General features: G+C 40.0%; 1 protein-coding gene across 1 annotated transcript in view; it reads right to left on the bottom strand.

Annotated features, from left to right (window-relative positions):
• Positions 1–132: 132 nt before the first annotated feature.
• The window catches only part of LOC135225846 (zinc finger MYM-type protein 4-like), a gene marked incomplete at its 5' end in the record, with an annotated part of 53,646 nt that continues 25,916 nt past the window's right edge, over positions 133–27,862 (bottom strand). Inside the window, 11 exon segments of the mRNA XM_064265389.1 lie at positions 133–1,715; positions 1,874–1,967; positions 2,649–2,781; positions 2,952–3,091; positions 3,644–3,769; positions 5,103–5,319; positions 15,041–15,255; positions 16,948–17,061; positions 18,962–19,115; positions 19,426–19,628; positions 21,332–21,461. Coding sequence (XP_064121459.1) covers positions 1,544–1,715; positions 1,874–1,967; positions 2,649–2,781; positions 2,952–3,091; positions 3,644–3,769; positions 5,103–5,319; positions 15,041–15,255; positions 16,948–17,061; positions 18,962–19,115; positions 19,426–19,628; positions 21,332–21,461 — 1,698 coding nt within the window.

Below are 27,862 nucleotides of genomic sequence, written 5' to 3'. Positions count from 1 at the left end.
TAATTACCCAAAATTCTTCATAGTAATACCAGAGAGAGAGAGAGAGAGAGGCCGAGAGAGAGAGAGAGAGAGACGAGAGAGGGGAGAGAGAGAGGAGAGAGGGAGGTGGGAGGGGAAGAGCGAGACGAGAGAGAGAGAGAGAGAGAGAGAGAGAAACACATTTTAAGCACATAGTTTATCCTAACATGGTGCATACCTTTACATATGCACACGTGCCGAAACATACGCAACACTAGATTAAGCTACTGTATTACGTACAGTACAATACAGTACTTCATTTAAGTAATAACAATTAAAATGCTGAAATATAAAAGAGAGAGAGGCTGGGGCCACAGCACTGGTTGTATAAGATCTACCCTCATAGGAACAGATAGAGAAGTGTCAAGACAACATGAGTGTGTTTGTTGATTCAAACAAGAAAGCCAAGGTTTATTGTTCAATAACCCTTTTGAACTAACCAATATGAAATCTTTTAAGTGGAGGTGCCACTTGCAAATTATACTAGTGCACAATTACTGAATGCCATAAATATTCTACACTGGATGCAAAAGGAGAACAAATTTTAGAAAAAGAGGTTGAAATCAAGGAAATATTTTTGAAAGATGGTATTATTAATCAAGGAGATTTTTCAAAGATGGTACTTGTATCTGTAGAGAATTAATATACCAGTAATGAGGCTATACCAGATCTGTTCTTAAAGAGTAGGCAAAAGAAATACTGTAGAAAACAGACACCATAACAAACCAGATGAGAGATAAGTAAAAGATTCAGTTTAGCACAGAAAAACCTCCATTTAAATACCTCAGTCAACTGTAAATTTTACTTCTGAGAACCACAGTCTTATAAATTATGTATGTATACTTTGATAAAACACCTTCTCTGAATAAATCAAACTGCTATTACATAAATAATTTTTACAACTACCAGGCCACAGGCAGTGTTTAAAGCATGGAGACTAATACTATAAACAAAGAAAAACAAATTCTGATTCAGTAAAAAAAAACCAGAGCGAGAAACCAAGATGTAAAATGAAAAAAAAAGATAGCAGTCCATAGAATGAAATCCCACAAAAACATGCACAAAAGGAAAATTTTACATTTGCATAGTGTGCAACGTATGGACAAGAAGAACAAGACCACAGATCAACAAAAATTTGCTTTGCTACCTCATTTTTTTCTCCAAATTGACAAAACTGGATTTTTTCCTACAATATTTGTCAGTCTCAAAAATCTGCCAATCTTTAACAGAGCAAACTATCCACCTATAAAAGACATCATACTTTTGCAACTAATACAGTATTATGATATTGCTTGATTAAAAATTACTTTCAACGCTTAAAGTAACAAAAATAAAAAACCAGCCATACAACATTGCTATTCAATATATGGATTTCTTTTTTCTGCAAAAATTTACTCATATAAATATATATCCCACAAAAGCCAAGGAAACTGATTCATCAATTTTTTTTCTCTTTGTATCTGTCATCAAAATATTAGCACCCACTATCAGCAATAGAAAATTCTTAATGTCACAAGGTATCTATTTACTCAGCAAAGGCTTCTTGCACCTCTCGGACCATCAGTGCTCTATGCAGCATTTTCGCAATGCTGGAAGCATGCACTGCTTGGGTTGAAAACCACACGGGGGAATCAGGGACACATGATCGTTCAGGATACACATAGTAGATGTTTCTTTGATTACGAACACTTTCCGGGCTGGAAAAATGTTAAAATTAGAACATTATTTTATTGTTTGTTGTATATATATTAATGATTCTACTCCTATACTGAATTAAAGGACAAAATTCTATGGAAAGTGATATGCAGTACATTATTCAAGACAAATATGCAGGGAATCTTAAGAAGACACTCACCATTTTGATAAATAAAATTCGTATAGTTTAACAGGACATCTCAGGGGGTCGTCTCGATTCTCATGCATTTCATAGTTGGGCTTTGGTTTGTCACCTGTAATGGGAAAACGTCATGAAATAACAGGAGGCTGAGGCTTTTTCATACATGATGTTTTGCTCCCTTTTACTGAATACTTGATATCCAAACATTAACACAATTAAGATTGTAATTAATTCATAAGACCTAAATTCTATATTCAATTCAATAAAAGCTTTCATCCTTTCTAGTATCTGACAAAGTATTAAATACCATGCTGTAATTAATATAAGAAATTATTAATAAATAAAAGTCTCAAACAACTGTGATAAAATATAATATAAGTGCAAATTATTATTATATATATAATACTATCATCATCATCATCATCTAGTTTAATCAAAAATTGTGTTAAAATACTCAGCTTCCCCTTAGGATTAGCTCAAAGGGATTTTTTAAAATAATAGTTTACATTTTTTTCAAAAAATTGCAATTTAAAAATGAATAGATAAAGCCAATTTCCTTAGGCGATTTCTTTTCAAAATTTAATTTTCTTTCTTATTTAAAGTTCCCAATTATCATTACACAGTTAGTGTTGACTTGCATTTTCTACACAGTACATGCATGACACATGAACTGGGTCACATAGACTTTCATCAAATATCCAAGGGGAAATAAGTGTAACCACTTCAAGGATAAGTCTAATTAAAAGTAGCAAATACCTGAAATTCAATCAAATTCAGCTTCTAAAATACTAACCATCAGCTGACGACTTTTTAGGGTAATATTTCAGTAGAGTGGTACGAGTTCCAGAGCCATCACGACCCATACTGGATCTTCTCCACTGCTTGACTATTTGTACAAATGACATTGCTAAGTGTTCTTCGACAGTCTGGGAAAAAAGATGAGGGATATAAGTTTAAAAACTAAAAAAAGAAAGTTACAGTGTTCCATTTTTCAACACACAAGTCAGATAATATAACTTACAAGAGATAAAACAAATAAAGCCACTAAAACTTCCTTTTAAATACCCAAACCGGCTTCAAAATTAGCTTAACTTACCCTAAGTCTGAAGACTTTTGTATTAAAATAAAATAATGTATTCAAAAGAACTTGAGGCGTGTGTGCTCCAAGCTGCCGACACTCCCATAACATAGCTTCTGTAATTCTTGTTACTCCTAATGTAATCATTGGTGATACACCTGCCAAATACAATAATATCAAATGTAACATAAATTGTACAAACATTCTTGGGAAATCAATAGTTAACAATTTAATATTCTGATTTATCTACAATAACATCAAATGTAACATTAATTGTACAAGCATTCTTGGGGAAAATTACTTCTTCAATCAATAGTTAATTATTTAATATTCTGACTTGCCTAAATAAATAAAAATGCTACCAAACAGCACCATTGCACAAAAGATTTCTTATGCAAAAGCCAGTACGATGGACAATCCAGTAATAAGACAAGTGAAGGGAAAAATAGTAACGAAAGTGATCAGTTTTGTATTCACATTATTCAGTAAATGAAACAGAATCCTGAATTTTATTTCTAAAACCTTTAGTATTTAAGAGTTCCAATTTCATATTTACAATTTATTCCCAAATACTGTACACTGAAAATAATGTAAAGGCCACAGAGATGGTAAAATGGCTTGGAAATATATTAATCTAAACTCTTAATCAAAATAATGATAGCATATCTGATTGGAAGGTCATTAACAAATCTGCCTTATAAACAACTCACCAGGTAAGGTTGGAGCAACCCAAAATGTTCTTGTAATTTCATCTAGGCTGTTGGTAAACTTCTCAAATCCAAAATCCATAAATATACAATCAGTTCTTGCACTTTCAAATAAATGTTGTTGAATACCTGCAATTACAAAACCGAAATTAGTAATTTCTGGCTGAAAGAATATAATACATTCTTGAAATTTGAGAACAATTTCTAAATGGAAATTTGTTTACTTAATATAAACCAATTACTGTACTCCTATTTTAGCCTATTTGTGTGTGCAAAAATTCCCTGGTGCTCTATCCCATAGGAAGAAAGTTCTACTCCTGGTAGGTTGATGCATGTATATATTGGTTACCCAAGGCTCCAGTATAAAATCAGCTCACTTATTGTGTGGTTTGAACCATTTGTAACAGAGCAAAGGATCAAGAGGAAGGTCCTTGAAGTAAAAGTAATGGGTGTATTTGCAATTTTCCTTTAAAATTGTATTTTTCATAGATTTTCCATTTTTCAGTCTCATATGGATATGTTTTGGCGCAAGCTTGTTGAAGCTTGCCAACAAGGTGGTAATTAATGGTAGGTAGGAAAGGGGATAGGGTATATTCTCCATTTATCTGATTGTTACTGTACTTTTTTTCATTCAGCAACATGTAACAAGTGGGGATTATATTGCCCAGAAACATGGCAAGGTTCTTTATATATAAAGTTCTTTATCTCCTACCTTTCGGTCTACAACCAAATTCTAACACAACTGTTCAGAATGTTAAAATTTAAAGATAAATTTTGTTTCCAATAAATCCCAGTTCCCTATCCTAAGTTTGACAAATGCCCACACTTAAGACACAACTATGTTCTATAATAACTACAAGAAACTAAAATATAAATTCAGTCCAATCATGTAATTATCACATAATCTAGCTTTACAAGTATAAAAAAATTCTACCTTCAATGATAATCTTATTCTGAAAAGTACTAATGTTGACATAACTGAATGAAATTCTACAAGCTATAGAAAGAAAAAATATACCCACTAATTACTCAATGACACTGTTATGTTCCAAAAATCAGTTATAAAACAAACTATGGTTGCCAAAGCCTCATGAAGTCATCAAGAGTGTTTACTTTATCTTCGCCAACTTAATTTCTTTTATTCCTCATGAATTGGATACTTTTTTAAAAAGTTTTTTATAGCATTTCATACAATCTACTATAAAGACCCATTTAGTTTTCATCACTTTATAAATAATCAGCAACAATGAATCTCAAGTGTTCTTTACTGCCTAAAGTACATTATAAATGGACAGAAGTCAAAAAGCACATTCTTTAATAGTATAACAAATGTTCAATGTCAAAATGAGATAGTCAACAAGGAGTGGGTGTAAAATGGGTGTAAAAATTTTTTTTTTTTTTTTTCAAGAAAAATGTACCCGTATAGATAGGAAATGCGGTTACATTAGTGACATGTACTCACCTAACAGTAAATACAAAATTGTATCTGGCTGGTATGCCTCGCCATTAGGTTTTCTCAAATCTTTCAGGAAAAGACAAAGGGCATAATTTAACTCATCACAATTCATGGTGAGCAAGTCCTCCGAAATGAGTTTCATGGACCTAGAGGATGACACACCAGCTAATTCGGCATTCTTTTTGGTAACCCAACTTTTCCAGGCAGTTAACCCATACATTTTCTGAAATATAAAACAGAATATCCAAAGTTACATATGCAAACTATAGTCTTATAGGTTATAAAACTAAAAATGTAGAGAGTAAGAGAACTAGTTGGTTTGACATAGCAGCTAATATGTAGTTGGTTTCACATACAGCTAATACTTAGTTCTTTGTTCAAAGAACTAAGGTACTTTGATACATTTCTTTGACACCCAGTTCTGTTAATCTTTTAAAGTGTGGTATCTTCGTATTTCAATGTCAAACTTCTTAAACTGTACCTTAATCAAACTTTTGCTCACTAATTTTATACATAAGTAAATCCTGGATGACCCTCTTGAATATACAGAGTAAGGGGTCTGTTTAAACTTTTCAGTTTTAATAAAAACTGAAACCAAGTGGTCTAATAAAACTTTTCTGTTTTCTAAACTATTCTGCTTCGTATACTAACTTACAAGTAATTACTATTTCGCTATAGTTTTCACTCTCGAAAACTAAAAGTAAGTAATTAGTTGGTAAGTATATATGGAAATCAATTTTATTATAAAAACATTAAAAAAAAAACTATACCAGTAAGATAATAATATTCAGGTTTAAAGATTAATTTGGTTACCAAAAGGAATGATGGTGATGGATTATATTTATACAAATGTCTTATTTTTCCAAAAGTTGCAACAACCCCGAGTAAGAATAAGGTTGGCTCTTCACTTTCAAATATAAAAACTTGGATGCCCTCAAAAACTTTAGTGAATATTTCTAGTACCTTATTATAATGCAGACACTGCCCAAACTAATACAAAATAAAACAGAATGTGGCTGATAAGTCAGTGACTTTAAACCAATATACACAATTGAAATGTAGGGTATAATTCATTAATCTATTCATCATCTACAAGTTATGTAATATCACTAAATTATGCCTAGAAAACAGAGTTGTTTCTATAAAGGTCAAAATTTGTGGTTACTAAAATACTGAAAATCATGACTATCACTGTGTTGGCCAACATGGGTTTGTATAAGAGTATCAAGATTGCTTACCTAGTTTATCTAATAAAAAACAGTTTTGGAAAAACTTTACAGCTGCACAGATTTAAAATGCTCAACATGCTAGCTAATACATACTTATTTACTCTTGATTTCAGTACAGAGCACATCAATGTCGCAGCAATGACTTTTTGTGTCAAAGTAGACAGCTATGATTAGTTTGTGTTACAGAAGAAATTGTAACCTGTTCATACTCAAATCCCCATTAAATATTTTCTAGGTAAGATATCGGAAATAAGATAGACATTCTATACTGGGATCCAAGCCATCTGAATTTTGAAGTTAACTCTTAAACGCCGAAGCGGTATTTTAAAAATCGTCTCCCGTATGCCCGCAGCGTTCGCGAGTGAGCGCCAAAGCGGGAAAAAATGTTTTAAAAAAATCACAGCATGCTTAGTTTTCCAGATTAAGAGTTCATTTTTGGCTCCTTTTTTTGTCATGGCCTGAAGTTTAGTATGCACCATCAGAAATGAAAAAAAACAATATCATTATCATAATAAATATTGGGATATATGACAGCGCGAAAAAAAAAAAGTCATATATAATGGTATACAAATCGCGCAGTGAGCAAAACGGTTAAAGCTAACGAGTTAATTTTTTTTCGTTCTATTGTACACTAAATTGCAATCATTTTGGTATATAACACATTGTGAAACAATCAAGGCAACACAGAGAAAATATTATCACAAAATGATGCACGAATTTGTAATGCGCGGACGTAAAAAAAAGGAGTCTTCAAAAATTCACCATAAAAGGGATTTTGACAAAGGACAAATCTATTTCTGGGTGAAGACCTGTGTCGCCCAGTGAAATGTTCCTATAGCACTCATTTCTAGGTATAAATAAATGCTAAATATACCAGAGAAAAAAGCCATATGGAATGCCAGAGTTACTACCTCTGGATCGGTCACCTCTCAGGGTGTTGGTGTTGGTATAGCATCAGGGGCAAGTGGAAGCCACAATCACACATACTTTGCCAATTAGGTCTCTCCTCTCTCAAAATCCCCCGCTAGAAAGGTGCCGTTACAACGGCTACCTTCCGCTCATCACTACTACCTCTGCCAAGAACCCTCATTCCTGAAATACGCACCCAAGCTTGGGCCAGCTAAAGGGTGGGGAAAGGAATAAGAGGGATGGGTTCACTGGGCGACACAGGTCTTCACCCAGAAATAGATTTTTCCTTTGTCAAAATCCCTTTTCTGGGATCGACCTGTGTCGCCCAGTGAAATAGTAACAGAGAATTAGCCATACAAGCTTGGTAAATTGAGAGTAAAACAAAATTTTATATGAAAGGTAAAATAAAATTTTCTTACAATTATTGTTTTAATGATCCAAGTTAAGGATAACAAAATACAAGAGTAAATAACGTATAATAATATATGACCAAATTCATACCATCACCAAGAAAAATAAGAACAGGTAATGAATATAATAACACATGAAATAATGAACTATATGTAAAAGTACAGGAGTGGGTTGATAAGCAATCCAGTCCGTAACAAAAAGGCAAAAAGGCAGGGAATACAAGCGAGGCAGGTAGGTGAGAGGGAGTACCAAAAGGTAATTAATAGCAAAATCTGTGATAGTTGATACTATACAAAATTACAAAATACTAATTAGGCTGTATCAGGGGAGACAATGTTCCCTGCAGCCACTGCAGAATATTTAAGGGCCTCTAGAGACTTTAGATAGTGGCATTTAAATACTGTCGGGGATTTCCAACCCGTATACTTTTTGAGATCATCGAAGTTCATATGATGAAAATAATTAACTGAGGTAGCCACTGCTCGGACATCATGGACCTGGGGAACTGAATCTGGATTAGCTTGTTTAATAAAATAAAAAATTTGTCGTCTGATTGCCTTCATGGAAATGGTTCCACCATTCTCTCTAATAAAAAGAAGACCTGAAGACCTATTAGAAGTTCTGTCAAGATAAGATTTTAATGTAATAACTGGACATAATGATGGGTCCTGTGGAAGAGGGACAATTTCCCACGAAGACCATCTGTTCTGTGGGTCTTCATTCTTTGCCAAGAATTTCAGATCCGGAGAAAGCAGAACTTCTCCTGACGGGAGGAAATCAACATGATTTGGTTCTCTAGAGAGAGCAGACAGTTCAGATATTCTGGCACCTGAGGCCAGGCTCATTAAAAACAATGTTTTCCTGAGAAGGGTTATATATGAGCATGATTCATTATCAGTATCTGAAGCTAACTTGAGTACGACATTTAAAAACCAGGAGACCGTATGAGCCCGGTTTACTGGTCTCAGACGAGCACATGCTCTAGGGATAGGCGAGAAGAACGAATCTGTTAAATCAATATTAAAGCCAAACTGAAATATCTTTCTCAAGGCGGATTTAGTCGTAGTAATGGTACTAGCAGCTAGGCCTTTTTCGAACAGTTCTAAAAAATGAAATTGCCAGATTCATAGTCATTGTCTGAACATCTGATTCTTTTAGAAAGATGGCTAACTTCCTCACTGCCAAATCAATACTGCCGGAGCGTCAATTCTCTTTTGTCTGATTCCACGAACAATGTGTTTAGCGGATCAATATTAGCATCTTTCTGTGCCGCAAACTTCATGAAGTCCATAAAGTTAGGGCATTCAGAATTCTTGAGGAAGCTGACACAGTCTGAGTTTGTACCACCTGAGTCAACTTTGGGTTGGGAATCTGTCTGGGACAGAGTTTCAACTCTAGTAGAAGAGGAAACCAATTGCTCTTTGGCCAGTTGGGAGCTACCAGTGCTATCTGCCCTTTGAAAGATCTGAGTTTGTGTAGAACTTTCATCAAAAGGCTTATTGGCAGAAATAGGTAAATTTTCTGCCAATTGATCCAGTCTATGGACATCGCATCTGTGGCATGAGCCAGAGGATCCAAATTGGGAGCCACATAACATGGAAGTTTATGGTTGGACTCCGTGGTGAACAGGTCTACCTGAAGACCCGGTATTTGCAGGCAAATCCAACTGAATGACTATGCGTCCAAGGACCACTCCAATTCCATCGGAGTTGTCCTGGACAGTGAATCCGCAATGACATTCCGTATTCCTGCCAGGTGAGTAGCTGACAGGTGCCAATGATGTTTCATTGCCAACGAGAAGATTGCTATCATCACCTGATTTATGTGGCTCGACTTGGAGCCTCTTCTGTTTAGGCAGTGAACTATCACTGCACTGTCCAAGACTAGTCTGATATGAATATGGAACTGGCGGAATACTGGTGACCATGTTCCTTGAACCTTCTTGTACTGAGAATAGCCCCCCCTTCCGCTCAGAGAGGTGTCCGTGTGGACTACTAGAGACGGCGGGGGAAATTGGAGCGGCACTGACTTGGAAAGCCTCTTGACTGTCGTCCATGGACGAAGTCTTTTCCTTAGTATCAGCGGAATCACGGAGATTTTGTCTGAGTCTGCTGTTGGCTCTTTTCCACCATACCCGATTGCTGTCCTTCAGTCTGGCTTTCAACAAAAGATCTGTTATTGAAGCAAACTGAAATGAACCTAAGACTCTTTCTTGGGTAAGACGAGAAGCCCGTCTGTTCTTGAGAAATTGTCTTGTGGCTTTTGCTATCTCTTTGCACTTGGTTGGCGGAAGAGATAGTTTGTGTGCGGTTAGATCCCATTGAATTCCTAACCATTGAAAGTGAGACGTCGGAATGAGACGGGACTTTTTCTTGTTTATCTGGAATACCAGATACTCTAGAAATTTTATTACTTTGGCTGTTGCCCTGCGACATTCCTTGTCGTTGGGTGCCCAAATGAGCCAGTCGTCTAGGTAAGCTACTAGCGTAACCCCCTGAGCTCTTAGTTCCTGAACTACTGTCTCTCCTAGTCTGGTGAATATTCTGGGCGCTATATTGAGCCCGAATGGCATGACTCTGAATGAGTAAGCCTGTCTTCCTAGTTTGAAGCCTAGGTAGGAAGAAAAGTTTCTTGTTATCGGGACGTAATAATAAGCATCTATAAGATCGATAGAGGTGGTGACGACCCTACAGGGAAGTAAGGTCCGCACCTGCGAGACGGTTAGCATGCGGAACTTGTCGCATTGAATGTATGAGTTGAGACGGGACAAGTCCAGAATCACTCTGTTTGTCTGTGTCCTTCTTTGGCACGCTGAACAAACGTCCTTGAAATTTCAGGTGTCTGACTTTCTTTATTCCCTTCTTTTGAAGGTCTTTGGCATAGTCTAGAAGGCCTGTCGTTGGAATTTGGTGGAATCTGACTGGTGGAGGAGGCCCTTTTATCCATCTCCACCCCAGACCTTTTGATACGATACTGTGGGCCCACGGACTGAAGGTCCAATGGTCCCGGAAGAGGTACAGTCTCCCGCCTACCTGGAGAGGCTCATAGACTGGATGAGGTCTAACTTCCTCTGCCTCCTCTGGAACCTCTGCCTCTGGAGAGAGCTCTGGAACCAGCTCTGTGCTGGTAAGCACCTCTTGCTCTGCTACCCCTTGCATGTTGGTTATAGCCTCGAGACGCCCCTTGCACTTCAAACAAAGCGTTGAAGGCCGGGGACGTAATGAAAGTAGACGAACTCGAGGACTGTTGAGTTGGCTGACTCTGCAGCAACACAAATTGTTGTTGTGGTCGTGCCTTAGAGGTTGAAGGTTGACCAATCTGGGAGACGGGAACTGCCTGAATCATCGTCTGTGTCTGAGGGGCCTGGAAGGGCTGATACTTCCTGACCCTCTTCCTACCTTTGGGCTGCGGTCCGGAGGTCTCAAAGAACTTCCTTTTGGAGGGAAGACCCCAGTGGACACGAAGGTTCTGATTAGCCCTAGCAGCCTCACTGATGACGCTGTTAACTACGTCTTCAGGAAAGAGGTTAGGTCCCCAGATTGCTGCTTTAATGAGCTTATTAGGCTCGTGTCTAATGGAAGCAAAGGCAAAGACATGCTTCCTGCAGTTCCCCCTAGCAACCACAAAGTCATAAAGCTCACACTGGAAAATCTGCAAAAGTGACTTTGTTAGAACCCGGAATAGAGGTTCCTCAGAGTAGACAGAAGCCGTCAACTCTGATGTAGTAACAGAGTTGATCGACCTACTCAGTCTACACCTGGACTCAAACTCTGCCTTTACCATGGCATCTGGGATTCTGGGTAGTCGTCTGCTAAACTGAGTGGAAGCACACTCCGGATCGAGTTTGCCCACTATGAACGTTTCTGGAGCGCCCACCCAGCACTCCAGATCTCCGGGAAAGAGCAGAGAGGTAGGCTCTGTATCTCGAAGCTGAGGCATCGGCTTCTCCTCCATTCCGGCCTGCAGAGTTAACTCTGCGATCTTAGACGTGCAAGGGGTCGGGATGTTATCCCCCACCACGAACATGGTGTAGCAACCCTTGTGTGGCGACAGTTTGGTGTTGATGCACTCCCATTCCGAAAGGGTGCGGACCCATGCCGACTGTGCCTGGTCCCTAGGATAAATTACAGTCTCCTTTGGGACCCTGTCTACCTTGACGAATGCGTCCTCAGCTAACCGAGCGAAGCCTGGGAAGGGAAACTGGAGGTCCGCCGGGAAGAGCTCGTAATCTTCCACGGGACGGGTTCCACAGCCTTCAATCGTCAGCATGCCATCCGAAAAGGGAGCATGCAGAGCCAACCACCACGGGTTGCTGTGTGCCTCCAGACTGCATAAGTCCAGCCACCTCTTCCGCCACCTCCTCGCACAAGGCTTCTTGGTCTTCCGGAGGGGCCTGGGTCTCCATCCGTATTTTGGCAATAATAGGGGCCGCCACTTCCCTAGCTACTGCCATAGAAGTCCTCGCGTTCGGGTACAGTAACGAACAAAGCTCCTCTGACACTACATAGGGGCCTCCGGCAGCGACGTTTCCTACCAAAACCTCCAACCCAGAGCTTTAGGGTCGCCAAAGAGGCAGCTTTGAGCGCCTGAGGAGTCTGTAAGAGAGGACGAAATCAGATCCTCCAGTGGCGGAACGTTCCTTATTTTCAAATATATATGTAAGGATACATCATAAAAATAGAGAATATTACCAAGGTGAGGATGGTACCTACCGACTCATCAGTCACATTCTCAAACAAGGTGTAGCCAACTTCACAGCCGTCTGGGTGCCAGACCAAGAGGTTATCGACCTCCACAGCACACCTGGCATGAGATCGACAGACCTCATGACCACACGGATGTTGGAGGACGGTTCTGCAACCCAGCTCCTGACAGCGTACCATCTGTGTAAGTAAAAATTGATACATGAGTATCGTCAAATAGTTCTGCCAGAGTTAATTCCGGCGGTATGTTTACACTTAGACTAGTTCTACTAAAACCAGCTAAAGGTAAACATCAACTATTAATATTTTACATAACGTAAAAGCTTTGATTGTCTCCGGCTGCTCCGGAATCCATAATCTCGGTATCGCAACAGCTATGACCGGCGGAGTTGGCCTGATACGAACAGAACAGGGAAACAAGGTAAAACCTAAGCCTGAGTCTGATCACACCGGAGTAGGATAGCAATTCCATGACAATTGGAAACACATTGCCTAAGCCTAGTTCCGGCCCCACCGAAGTGGGGAAAGCAGTGACAACAACAGAGAAATACGGAAAACAGAGCAGCGGGAACAGCGGTACGTAGAGCTCCGGCGTATAACATTCTGGCTCATGTGATGGTAGACAACACCTCACCGGAATAAACGGGCCCGGAGACATACCAACAGAGAATACATAATCTTTCTAACCTTAACCTCCTCCGACTAATCCACTGGAACAGCGCTCCACGCTCCAGCTGCGGAACGGAAGGGAGAGCCGGGAGGAGAAAGGTAAAATAGTAATAGCCTGGCAATGGTAGCCGGTCAGGTGATTAAACACCCTCCGAGAAGACGTAAAATAGCCTACTACTAAAGGGGCAGATGACGGTAAGCCAACTGACACCCACAGGAGGTAACGGGCCAAGGCTATACTATACAAAATATCTTGATAAGGAAGAAGAGCTAGTACATCACGAAAGAGGACACTTTAGAGCCTAACCTAACCTTTCAAAATCAAACATATCGACCTGATCAGGTAAGACGGGCCTAGCACCTACATTTACGTAACAAGAGAGGAACTCTCTAGTGATGGATCACCCTCCAAAACCAGGTAAGCCAGGACTAGTACCAACTATGGGTAGCGAGAAGCACTCTCAAACGCCTAGCCTACCCTCCAAAACCTAGGCCTCGATCTGGTCAGGTAAGCTAGGGTTGGTAGTTATTTATGTAGGACTTCCAAACTAACCTCATCAAAATAAAATTAGCATATCAATATAATATTATAATAACACAAATAATACCACATAGACAACATGCATGAGCACAGCGAATGGATGAGGGCTTTCCTTTACCTTCAAAATTAATAAATGGCGTAGTGCTAGGCTAGCTAGCCTAGCCCACCACCTCAAACACACTACTCACACATGAAGTAGATTTGAAAAATAAAACAGCACTCTCGTGAGGGAACCAAATTGCTCATGAAGGACGGATGACTAACGAGGGAAACCCTCTAAATAAGGCCAAAAAATGTAATGGCTCCAACAGTGATACACAAGCCTATCGGTACACATCAGGAGCGAAATGGTAAAATTTCACGACAAAAGTAACGCTTACTGTGATGTGCAATAGTGGTGAAAATAAGATATGCATCGAAATAAAAAGTTGAGATGACCGAGTAACGCGGTACCTTGATGTAAACATGGCAGCTCCCATGCAAACACCTCAACTATTAAACTTCTCAAATAAGGGCAAACTGTTGCCTAACCGCGTTCAAAGTCAACAAATAATATACTCAACTTAGATGAAGATGCTTCTTGGAGATCAGTAGACATTATAACCAAAAAATAGCAAAATAACCACAAAGCGAAAACTAAAGCGGTTCACGCTGCGAGTGCTATGAAAGGAATGTGGGTTCTTGGCAGAGGTAGTGGTGACGAGCAAAAGGTAGCCGTTGTAACGGCACCTCTCTAGCGGGGGATTTTGAGAGAGGAGAGATCTAATTGGCAAAGTATCTGTGATATATTTAGCATTTACTTATACCTAGAAATGAGTGCTATAAGTACATTTCACTGGGCAACACAGGTCGATCCCAGAAAAGTTTTTTTCATAAATTCACCATAAATCAAAATATTGTGCTAGAGACTTCCAATTTGTTGCAAAATGAAGGTAAATGATTGAACATTACTAGAATATTAGAGTTTTAGCTTACAATTGCGTTTTTCGACCATTTCGGAAGAGTCAAAGTTGACCGAAGGTTGAAATTTTGGCACTTATTCGTTATTTATATGAAAATATTTCAAAACTGATAAAAGCTACAACCATGAGTTATTTTTTGTTGTTTTCTACATGAAATTGCACACATTTTAAATACTCCATGTAACGGCTAATATAAAATGGTGCAAAAAGTATGTCAAAGTGACAAAATAATTTCTGAGATGTATCGCCGATACTTTTTAGTGCGAGAAGAAAGAAATTCGTGCTTACGAGCCTGAGTAACGATTGTAAACAAAACAACGCCTTGATCCGTGAGCTCCCAGCATCCCCCAAGGCGCATGATTCAAAGTTTTCGCCTAGTAGGGCTATAACTATTTTTCCGTGAATTTTTAAAAAAAACTTTTTTATGTCTAAATACCATACGTCCAATTGGCACCCAACAGACAATTTACGTATATCGACGTTTAATACGCCCAATCAGCGTTAAAGGGTTAATGCTTACATTGAGGAAAGGTCCTTGGAACTCTTCCTCTAATACAGTTTCAGGTTCAGGGAAGAAATCTGGATCATCCACATCTTCAGCATCAGAAAGGGACTGAGATTCATCACTATCACGTCTGAGTCTTTTTCTCGGTCTCCCTCTTCCTCTCTTTTTTCTCTTGCCCTTGTTTTCATTGTGAGTTTCAGTTTCACTATAATTAGAAGTCATTTCTGTGTCTGAAAAATAGTCAGAAAATTAACGTCTCAGTACCTCAAAAGGAATTTCCATTCAATTACAAGTATACTGCAATGGTTTGAGAATGAGTTACAGGTAAAATTTCCTGAAAGCCACTTGCCAACATGGCTATCTTGACTAGAAATTTAATTAAGGTTAAACACAAGTACTACTGGCTGTATTGCAAACTAAAAGATCAACAATCTCATAAAATAAACACCACAAATACTAAAAAGACATAAGTTGAAAAAGTAATGCCCATAACCAAAACTGTAAATGCAGGTAAGTTTGAGGGCTCTCAATAGCAAACAAGAAGTAATGTTCCACCAAGGTTTCTAACAACTGGAATACTGTATAGGTCAAGAGGAACAAACTACTATATATCTTTGGGGTAGGAATGTTGGAATTGCCCATCATTGTCTACTGCAATACAAGAGAAATAGGGAATATCTCATGGACAATAATTTTAAGTTCTACCAATTTAGCTCTCAACCCTCAACAGTTCCCCTGAACACTTCGCAAGGTTCCCTCTCATAAATTTTTGCTCAGTGTTCTTAAAGCCAGGAAGCCTTATTCAGGTAGCATTTTTTGCAGTTTTATGACTTTCATTTTCTAAAATCCAAAATCTCTGTCATGAGCCACTGAAGTCTACCTGCAGTAGCTTCTTCCATCTCCAGGAAGACAGAAGGAGCCTCAGTCAGAACTGGTGTAGCTTCTAAGCAGGATGACATACCTACTTGTTCTGCAAGTAGGTATGTCAACTTTTGTTGGTGCTGAATGGCAGAATTTCCAGGAGGGGCTGGTATTGAACCAGCACTCAATGGTCCAGCCTCCATAAAGGGCGCTGCACCATAGACTTGTTCCTTCCACATTTAATACAGGATGTCTCAGCTGAGATTTTGAGTCTTGGGGTATTTATGCTGGATACCTGCTTTTAACAGCAAGATTACACTTAGTTTTGATAGATCTATCAAGTGTACTCAGCAACAAGTCCCCATTAGGCCGAAGTGTAAGACTTACAAGCATGTGATAAGACCTGCCTGTTGTATGGGCAAGAAGAAGCACGACTGAAGAAAAAACAAAAGTTAAATGTGGCAGAAATGAAGATATTCAAATGGATGAGTGGAGTGAAAGAAAGCCTTGGCGTGGAGGGAAGATGATAAGCGAAGTGTTGAAGAAAAGATCGTGGAAATTGGAGTGTTCCGGACACAAAATAGAAGAGAGACTAAGAAAAGATGGAGAAATTGCACTTGAGAAGGCAGAGACAAAGAAATAGATGAAAGGAGGACACAAGACAGAAACACCTGACAAAGGCTCACTAAAAGCACTGAACAAGATGGAGGAGAAAAGGGTGGTGGTGGCTCTGCACCAATAACAAGGGGCTAGTCTGGGGGAAGACCATTAAACTTTTTTTATAACTAGTAATAAGTCCCTTTAGACAAAATGACATTCCAAAAAGTTTATCTTTTATTTAAAGGAAACCAAAACTTGTATACCACATCTAGCGTGAGAAATTTTCATAAGCAAAGTAGTCCAGACAACCTGATACAAGAAATTACTAAAAAAACTGTCCCTTTAGTTTACACAGCAGTCAATACTGTAAATAAAATTGTATTTGTGAATTTTAAATATGGCAATCTAAAAAGTAAATTACCGTATAGTCTATTCATATAACAGAAGTATTACAAGCCTACCTCGAAGGGGGTATCTTGGTAAGTCTTCTTCCATTGTGTTGAGACAAGCTTCATCAGCAGAGTTCAACTCATCATTAACAGCTTCATCATTACCTGCCTCATCATCACCAGAGTCTGTGAATAAACCACCAAGATAAAACAATATCATTTCAAGAAATGATCAAAATTGAGTTATAGATAGTTTTGGATTGTTGATCAAAATTGAGTTATAGACAGTTTTGGATTGTTTAATGTCTACAAAAATATATATTAAGGTGTTAAAAATCTTTTTAAAGCGGATTATTGACAATTTCATTCATTACTTTTATCGACCTGTGTGTCATGTCACAAAATTTAAAAATAATTTTCTAATCCCATTTATGGAATGGAATGGAATATGAAATTTAGGCTTGAAGCCAAGCACTGGAATCCTTAGGGATTATTCAGCGCTATAATGAAATTGGTTTGACATGAATATTTATGTTGATGATTTTATAACAACAAAATAAAGGTGACTTTAAAACTACGGTAAAAACTGATACCCACCATAAAAATTATAACTTTGCATTTCGAGCGTGCAAACAAGAATAAAAAAATTTATACATACATATACCGTATACACTCATATTCATATAAGCATGCTTATATAAACAACTTCTAGTGTATATACGTATATAGTTCCACATTAGCCGAGCAGATTTCGCGCTCGGCTACTAATCCTGTGGTCCGAAGTTCAATTCTCGGCTCGGCCAACGCGGAACCAGAGGAATTTATTTCTGGTGATAGAAATTTATTTCTCGATATAATGTGGTTCATATCCCACAATAAGCTGTAGGTCCCGTTGCTAGGTAACTCAATTGGTTCCTAGACATGTAAAAATATCTAATCCTTCGGGCCAGCCCTAGGAGAGCTGTTAATCAGCTCAGTGGTCTGGTAAAACTAAGATATACTTACTACTTACTAGTGTATACAGTGGACCCCCCGTATTCACGTTCTCCAGATTCGCGGACTCTCACATTCGCGGATTTCTCTCGGGAACGTTTCCCTGCATTATTCGCAGAAAATTCGCACATTCGCAGTATTTTTCTATGATAAATATCCACAAATTCCTGGGTTTTTTTTATGAATTTCATCATAAAATGCACTTTTTGTGATAAATCTATTAAAAAAAACCATGTAGGAAAATTTTTAGTGGGTTTTTCTTGAGTTTTAACTAACAAAATAGGCTGTTTTAGCATTTTTATAGGGGTTCCATACATTCGCGGGTTCTAACTATTCACGGGGGGGTCTGGTATGCATCCCCCGCGAATACGGGGGGACCACTGTACACTACACTTGGCAACATACTGAGAGGTCAGTACGTATTAAATTTCATTAAAAGGGTCAATGTCTCTTAAGGAATCCACTAATCCCATTCAGTTCAAAATGATTGGTGTGTGCATGAGTTACCCACCAAAATATCGCCGTTTTCCTTTGAGAGCATCAAAAATGTAAGATCAGAATAACTCTTAAATTTTCCTTTTCTCTCCGTATAGCTATATATTTCTGGTCCCAGCAAGGACATGTTTTTGACCAACTTTTTTTATTTATGAATTTTATTTATGAAGAATTACATTCTTTTTATCAACTATAAAATTGATCAACTTTAAATGTCAAATTTTGTGGTTTACAAGAGCAGGTACTTTGAGTATTAGTTGTTTAATAAAGGATAAAAATTTGACGAAACTCCCTTAAATCATCAAGCACATTGCAATGGAAGCTTATGGCATCAGCAACCCCCTTGGGAACTTTTTTCTTCTCTACTTTATTATGTTCTCAAATTACGGCAGCCCCCAATTATTAGTGGCCACAGCAATTGGCAATATGGTTTCATGGGGCTTGTCTAGTATCGATAAGAACTGGATTTTCGACAACAATATGTGTCAATCCCCACTAAACAGCGGCACCGATGCCCGGTTATTGGAGCCAAGAACCGGGGATCAGCATTTTTATCACCGATTTTCAGTTAGTGTCAATTACTTTCAAACAAACTTACATGTCGTGAAGTTATCAACAGGACTTGCAGGCTCTTCTGCCTGTTCTGCAGCATCTTCGGACCGGGCCTCCTCTTGTTCTTGTTCAATTGTTTGGCGGGCTAGAAGTAACATTTCTGCTTGGATTGGGTCAGTTGGTATCTCATCTTGAATTTTCTTGAATAAAAAAAAAATCTATCAGGATCAATGTCATTACTCACTAATAACTATAATAAAAAATCACTCACAAAAATACCAATACATATACTGTAAGTACATTAGCATTTTGGGGGGCACCAGAATACCTTTGCATCAAGAATCCTGTACACATTTTGGATGAACAATTTCACTTTCAAAATCATAAGAACATATCTGTGGCAAAACCACAGTTACCACCTAGGGAGTATATTATTTTTCAATAATTTTCATGTCGGAAAATACAAAGCAAGGTAATCTTCAAGTAATCTGTATGCACTTGTGAACCTACCTTCATAAGTGCTACAACGTCCTTTGATGTTTTTGCTGATGTGGGTAAAAACACAGGAACAGGAAGAGGTATTGGAACAAAGATAGGAACCGGACATGGAACGTTATACATGCACATAGGTGCAGGTACATAACAGGGAATTGGTACCGGCAGGATAGGTGGGTACTCTTTGTCGGACATGTTGCTATCAATGCCAGCCAAGTCTGAAATATAAAACATTACAGAAAGTGCACAAGATTTGAACTAATTAAGTTAAATTGACAGGAAGATCCATAACTGATGATTACTATGGATTCCAGAGTGAATAAACTTAAAAAGAACAAGACTGATTAAGAAAAACAATAAGGTTTACTTTAACTATGTCATATTGCAAACTATCAATGAACTTCAATTTTACATGTGAATATATAATGATACTAAAAGGAACATCGAAAGAAGTACTGAGGTAAACTAAGAAAATACAAGTTTACCCTGTTAATACTTCTTTCATTTATGTTTGCCTACTGATATGCCTCAAACATTAATATCTTTTATTCATGCTAAACATTTAATTCAAGTCTGAAACTGAATACAACGCATAACCCATAAAACGAAAAAAATTTTGCTACAAGAACAAAAATAAAAATAAAATAATCATTACTGCTTCAAACATAATGAGACGTAAAGTCTCCAACTAAAGGAACAATAAAATACATCTAAGATTAAATTTCCCTACACATCAGGGTCAGCATTCACTACAGATATACTCTGAGAAGTGCAACATCCTATTGATTAACCCCCTGAGGACGTATCTAATGAAGGCTTCCAGTGCATATCATAGACAGTCCTTATTTTATACCATGATTTTTGAAAAAACTTTACAAGAAAACATTTTAAAAACTCAAATGGGCGATAAATGACTATACGGCAACTCTTTTGCAACATTCACTCCTCAGTTCAGTGATAAAAGGGAAAATAATCTATGAAATTTTTTGGAAAATGTACTACATCTCCCCATACCAGTACATCTCATATTTGTTTGTCCATATACTATATGCTCAGGGATTTTTGGTGATTTCAGTTATCTTTTACATTATGTGAACTTTTTGCAAAATAAAGAACCAAAAAATATTTGGAAAAAAAAAGCACTAGTATGTATAACTTGCTAAAATTAGCTGGAATTTTTAAGTCTCTCAGAAAACAGGTCGTTCAGAGGGTTGGATATAGTATTCACTTTCCACTTCTAACTTTCTGTGGCAGGTACAGGATTCAACTTCCTGTGGCAGATACAGGAAATTTTTTTATTTTTTTTTTTTTTTTTTTTATTTTTTTTTTTTTTTTATACCATGAGCATTTGTATATCTTCCTCCTTCCATTGACATTTTTATTTTAAATAAATGGCAAGCTTTACATGTACCCAGTCATAGGGTATTATTAATATATGTACAGGCCAGCCTATAAAGGCTAACACAAAGGGAAGAAAACCACTAAATATGGAAGAAAATTTCATCTCAAAGTTCTTCAATAGTGCTACTAAAAACATTGATAGGCTTTAGAGAATAAAATTGACTATAGAATTTTAGGCTAGAGGAAAAGCATTGGGGCTTGTGAGGTCACTCAGTGCTGTAGTGGAAACTGACAGTAAAAAGGTTTGAAAGGTGTAACAGGAGGAACACCTTACAGCTGCACTGTGAATCTATTGTTAGGAGAGGGTGGAAAGTAAGATGGAAGAAAAAGAACATGACAGAGGTACAGTAGTAAAAGGAATGAAATGGGTTGCAGCTGTGGGCCAAAGGGATAATGCAAAGAACCTTAAATAATGCCTACAGTGCGCTGTATGAGGTGCACAGACGATACTACCCCTTAAGAGGAACACACTTTGGAAGCACAACAAGCTATTTCCTTTCTGAAAAAATATAGTACCAACCTGTCTGAGTATGTCTATGCCATGGATGTGGTTTGCAGTATACCCCCTTTGTACAAGTGGAAGGTTTACACATAGTAGTTTTGTTTACAACAGTTGGTGGCACGAGCATCTTTAGCAGTTCTGTAGTAGCCTGCCAAAAAAAATTAAAAACCTTCATTCCAATAAATTCTTTAGTTGGAAAAAAAATCAGCTTATAAAGTAGTGTTCATTATTGTATCCATTCAAAATTAAATGTTCACCTATTAACGATTTACAATAATACACATTTAAAGCATAGTTCATTATTCACTTTTATCTAGTCCTTCAACTACATAATTACATACATTAAAATGACGTTATTATGATATAACAAAGTTTCATGTATACTTACCTGGCAGGTATATATAATTAAATTCCCACCCGTCTCCCCTCAGGAGACAGGGGTCAGAGAAAATCTGATGAAAATGGGAATGGTTCCGAGCGCCAGCGCCACGGGAATGGGGTGGCAATCACCTGAACTACCAGTGACCTAGCGGTTGCCGCGAGTTTTGAAAATTCTGCCAGTGCGACAGAGGATATAGCTATATATATACCTGCCAGGTAAGTATACATGAAACTTTGTTATATCATAATAACGTCATTTTCATGTATGTTACTTACCTGGCAGGTATATATATAGCTGATTGACACATTTGGGGGTGGGTCAAAGACAGCAACATAGTCAGAGTTTAAAACTTAAAATAAATTTTAAAATACTCTTTGGTTCCTTACCTGCTAAGGTAGCTGAGTTCATAGGTCCTGCCTCTTAGCCTGCTAAACCTTAGTAGCTCTTAACTAGGATGTGACCTGAATGTTGAAGCAGCTATCAAAAGGGTCTGACAACGGGACGAGACCAATTTGTTGACAGGAAACCATAGCCCTCTCTTACCACGGGCATTCATGCTAGGAAATGTTAGACAACCTGAACCACACACACACATTATCCCTAACAAACTACACTTCATAGACTGAAGAAGGAATAAACCCTCTCAGACAACCATAAAAATGCTACAAACTAATTAAAATATCCTAGCATGTTAGTAAGTTATGGGGTGGAAACTCCTTTGGCCAATACTGCACCTGAGGATACGTAAGGGCCCAACATTTGACAGTTGTCAAAAGTTGTTTTGACGTTTCTAAGATAATGAGAGGCAAAAACTGAATTAGTCCTCCAAAACGTCGTCTCAATAATATCCTTGAGGGCCATATTTCTTTTGAATGCCAAGGACGTACCTACCGCTCTCACTTCGTGCGCCTTAACCTTAAGCAGGCCGAAGTTTCTTCTTGGCATAGCATATGTGATTCCTTAATTAGCTCCTTTAGGAAGAAGGCGATAGCATTTTTAGTCATGGCTCTGCTGGGGTCCTTCACAGAGCACCAAAGTGATTCTGAAGTCCCTCTAATACTCCTAGTTCTCTCTAGATAATGGTGCAAAGCCCTTACTGGACAAAGAACTCTTTCTTGTTCTTGTCCCACAAGGTCGGACAGACCCATAATCTCAAAAGACCTTGGCCAAGGATGAGATGGATTTTCGTTCTTGGCCAAGAAGTCTTCCTGAAAAGAGCATACTGCCTTGTCATGTTTCCAGCCAACATGTTTACTAATGGCTTGCAGCTCACTATCTCTTTTCGCTGTGGCCAAGGCCACCAAAAAGATTGTCTTTTTCGAGACATCTCTCAAAGAAGCTTGACCTATCGGTTCAAACTTATTAGTTCCTAGATATTTCAGCACTATATCTAGATTCCAAGAAGGAGTTCTGTAACGATGTTCCTTCCTTGTTTCAAAGGACCTTATGAGGTCTCTCAGATCCAAATTGTTGGTAATATCTAAGCCTCTGTGTCTAAAAACTGAGGCTAACATACTTCTGTATCCTTTGACTATTTGAGTAGATAAACCTGCTTCCTCCTTCAAATACAGAAGGAAGTCCGCAATTTGGGTCACAGAGGTAAGGGATGAAGAAACCTTCCAACTCTTGCACCACTTACAAAAGGTCTCCCACTTCGCCTGGTACACCTTGATTGTTGAGGTTCTTCTTGCTCTGGCCACAGTTTTGGCCGATTCTTTAGAAAACCCCCTCGTTCTGACAAGTCTTTCGATAGTCTGAACGCAGTCAGACCCAGAGCGAGGGTGTTCTTGTGATACCTGTTGAAGTGAGGCTGTTTGAGTAGATCTACTCTTGCTGGAAGTGTTCTTGGTATGTCCACTGTCCATTCCAGTACCTCTGTGAACCAACCTTGGGCCGGCCAGTAGGGGGCTATAAGAGTCAGTTTTGTCCCTTGACTCTTCCTGAACTTCTTCATAACCTTTCCTAAAATCTTGAACGGGGGAAAGGCGTAAGCATCTAGGCCCGTCCAATCTAGAAGGAAGGCATCTACTGCAACTGCTTGACGGTCTGGGACTGGAGAGCAGTATGTCGGTAACCTCTTCGTTGTTGCGGTCGCAAACAGGTCCACCACTGGACGCCCCCATAAATTCCACAGGCTCTGGCATACTTCTAGATGTAGGGTCCACTCTGTAGACAGAAGTTGACCTTCCTTGTTCAACAGGTCTGCTCTCACATTCTTCTCCCCTTGAATGAACCTGGTGAGCAGGGTGACGTTCTCCTTCTCTGCACACAGAAGGACTTCTTCCGCCAACTTGCACAGCGATATGGAATGAGTTCCTCCTTGCTTGCGAATGTACGCCAGAGCTGTGGTATTGTCTGCGTTGACCTGCACAACCTTGTTGCGGATCAATGCCTTGAACACTTTCAAAGCCAAGAAAATCGCCATCAGTTCCTTCCTGTTTATATGCCAAGACGCTTCCTCCTTGCTCCAACGACCTGACACTTCTTGAGGGCCTAGAGTTGCTCCCCAGCCTGCGTCCGATGCGTCTGAAAATAATACAAGGTCTGGGTTCTTCTGCTGGAGCGATGCACCCTCTGCTAACTTTCCTGGAGTTAGCCACCATTGCAATTCCTCCTTGATCTTGTAAGGAATCCGAAACAGTAAGGAATCCGAAACAGGAAGGAATCCGGTTGCGATTTTCTTGGCCAGACTTCGTTCAGGAAGATTTGTAAGGGTCTCATGTGAAGCCTTCCTAGAGAAACGAACCGCTCCAGCGACAAGAGAGTCCCCAGTAAGCTTTCCACTCTCGCGCCGAGCATTGGTCTTTCTCTAGAAAGGCTTGCACTTTCCGAAGGCACTGAACTTGCCTTTCGGGGGATGGAAAAGCCCGAAAAGTCGCTGAGGAAATCAGAATCCCCAAATAGACTAGCTCCTGTTTGGGGATCAGATTCGACTTTTCTAAGTTTACTATCAGACCCAATTTGTTTGTCAATTCCAACACTACTTCTAAGTCCTCCAGACATTGTTGTTTTGATTGGGATCTTATAAGCCAGTCGTCTAGGTAGAGAGAGACTCTGATCCCTAGAAGATGCAGCCACTTCGCCACGTTCGACATCACTCTCGTGAACACCTGCGGAGCTGTGCAAAGTCCGAAGCAAAGGGCTTTGAAGTGAAAGACCCTGTTCTGGATCACAAACCCTAAGTACTTTCTGGATCCCGGATGAATGGGGATGTGGAAATACGCGTCTTGAAGGTCCAGGGTAACCATCCAGTCCCCTTGACGCACCGCTGCCAGTACCGATTCGTTCGTTTCCATGGTAAATTTGTCTTTTCCACAAACAAGTTGAGATGACTTACATCCAGTACTGGCCTCCATCCACCCGATGATTTCGCTACTAAGAAAAGCCGGTTGTAGAATCCTGGGGATGAGTGGTCCAGAACAGGTTCTATTGCTCCTTTCCTGATCATGGAGAGGACTTGCTCCTGCAGAGCCTCTTCTTTCTCTGGATCGTTGTAATGAGCCCCAAGATCCCTCGGGGATGTAGAAAGAGGTGGCTTCTTCAGGAAGGGGATCTTGTAACCTTCCCTGGCTATCGTGACGACCCAAGGGTCCGCTCCCTTGTTGTGCCAAACTTCCCAAAACTCCTGGAGTCTAGCCCCAACTAATGACTGGAGGACTTGTGCTTCATTGTTTGCTAGCGGGCTTTGACCCTCTCTTGGGAGGAGCCCTTTTACCTCTAAAGGAGGGGGGAGAAAATGTTTTACCTTAAAAGGGCTGTTGAGCCTGTCTTGACTCCTTAGGTGTCTTCTTAACCACTTTGGGGGGCAAATATTTTCTTACAGATGAAGTCAAAAGGTCCTGAGTCGCCTTCTGAGTCAAAGATAGCAAGATATCCTTAATTAATTCTGAATGAAAAAGCTGATCTGAGAGTGGGGAGAAAACCAACTCCGATTTCTGAGCGTTAGAAACGCCCTTTGCTGCATAAGAGCACAGGAGGGACCTCTTCTTCAATACTCTTGCCGTAAAGAGGAACACCAATTCGTTCGCCCCATCTCTCAGGGCTTTGTCCATGCAGGACATAATACTGCTTGGAAGTTGAGAAGCAGATGATTCCTTGTCTTCTAATGTGCGAGCCAGAGCCCCCAAGGACCAGTCAAGGAAGTTAAACACTTCAAAAGTCCGGAAGATGCCCTTCAAAAGATGATCCAACTCTGAAGACGTCCACCAAATCTTGGCCGCGTGCAGAGCATGCCTGCGGGAACTGTCTACAATATTGGAAAAGTCCCCCTGGGAGGAGGCAGGTACTCCCAGGCCGAGACTTCCCCTGTCGCATACCAGACCCCAGACTTCTTGAGGCCAACTTGGCTGGAGGGAAGGAGAAAGAAGTCTTCCCTGCTTCCCTCTTTTCCTTCAACCAGGAGTTAAACCTTTGAAGGGCTTTCTTGGCAGTAATTGAAAGAGTCATCTTCAAAAACGACGATTTCTTGGGGGTTTTGTTCCTCGAGAACTGCGAAAGGGGGGACAACGGAGCTGAGGGTTCAAACTCCCCTTCGAAGATTGACAGGAGACAATCAGTCAACCTTTTATAATCAGAAGACGGTGCTTCGACATCTCTCTCCTCTTCAGCAGCTAAGTCCTCAACGTCTTCTTCCGCTGAAGAAACATCCTGTAAGCCGACGTCTTGTCGAAGATTATCCCCAGCGTACGGATCCAAAACTTGTTTAGAAAGCGACTGTGTAATCGCGTCCTGACGAAAGTCTTCTCAGAAGAGTCGGGAGGAAGACAGGTTAACGTCCTGCCGCCTGCGTCCTGCGTCCATCGCTTAAGCTGCGTCCACCGTACGTCTATCCGGCTTGTTCTTGCGTCCTGCATAACTGAGCGATCGTCTGTCTTAGCCGGTACCGTGCGTCCTGCCCGAGAAACCGAAGGACGAGGAGGAGGAGGCAAACTCTGATCATGTGTCCTCTTGGAGGACTGGACGGGGAGAAAAGCGTCCTTACGTCTTGAGGAAGGCCGATCCATTGCTTCCCAAGACTTAACTAGGTCAGCTAATTTCACTTGCATCTCTCTGAGAAAGTCTCTAGTGTCCGTTTCCTGACGGCTCGCACGCGAAGGCAGAGAGCGAAGTCTTGAAGCACTGGTACGAGGAGGAGAATGGACTTGAGGTCTGCGAGACGGAGAAGATACAGGAGAGTGCACCCAGGATGCAGAAGGAGTCTCTCTCTCAGGAGAACCGCCTGCCATAGAACGTCTTGCTTCCTCCCTTGAACGAAACGTTCTCCTCCTTCTAAAAGGAATATCGTCCTCATCCGCACTAGATGAGAAAATCTCGCGGCTACTCCATCTCTCTTGCGCGTAGCCGAGTTCGTCCTGAGATGAGGCTAGTTTGTGCATCCTCTTGAGGGGACGCGATTCCTCCGCATAGCGGCAATACCTGCCTGACGCAGAGCTATCGGAGGACGAAAAACACTTCCCAGTGACGCCTTTTCTACGGTGCACTGCTGCAGCCTGGGACGCAACAGGACTGCCTGAAGGGACGACTGATCGTATGGGGACCCCTCTCGCCTCCCTTCGACTGTCGACATACCTTCTCCCTTGGGTCTGGGAGCTTGGAAGCAGTATAGGTCTAGGAGCACGAGAGAGACGATCAGCAGCCCCCTCCACTAAACTGTCACACACATCAAAAACACCCACTTTGTCAGTAAGACGCTGAATCTGATCGCCCATCGATGCTAGGGCAGCAAACATCTTAACATAATGCGAGTCCTTCGCATCCTCAGAAACAGCAGCAGGCACAGGAGAAACCTGAGGGGAAGGCGCAACAACTTCTACTTGGGAAGGAGGTGGAGAAATAGTCACTAAATCATTCAAGGCCTTACTAGAAGAGCCTGACCTCTCACTCCGAGACACAGATCTCCTAACTCGATCTTTCTCCAATCTCTCCACATATTTCGTGAGTGTCTTCCACTCTTTTTCATTCAAACTCTCACACTCATTACACCTATTGTCCCAAGTACACACACCCTCTCTACACTTCTTACACACAGTGTGAGGGTCTACCGAAGCTTTCGGTAGTCTCACCTTACACCCTTCTTTCACACACACTCTACAAGATAATACCAGAATCAGACATTGTAAGAAAAATCCAAATGCGATTGCCAATCTAACTTTCCATACGTTACCAAA

This window comes from Macrobrachium nipponense, chromosome 13 (genome assembly GCF_015104395.2).
Source record: "Macrobrachium nipponense isolate FS-2020 chromosome 13, ASM1510439v2, whole genome shotgun sequence".
In the NCBI taxonomy this organism is placed as follows: Eukaryota; Metazoa; Arthropoda; class Malacostraca; order Decapoda; family Palaemonidae; genus Macrobrachium; species Macrobrachium nipponense.
This window is presented reverse-complemented; position numbering and strand designations above follow the sequence as displayed.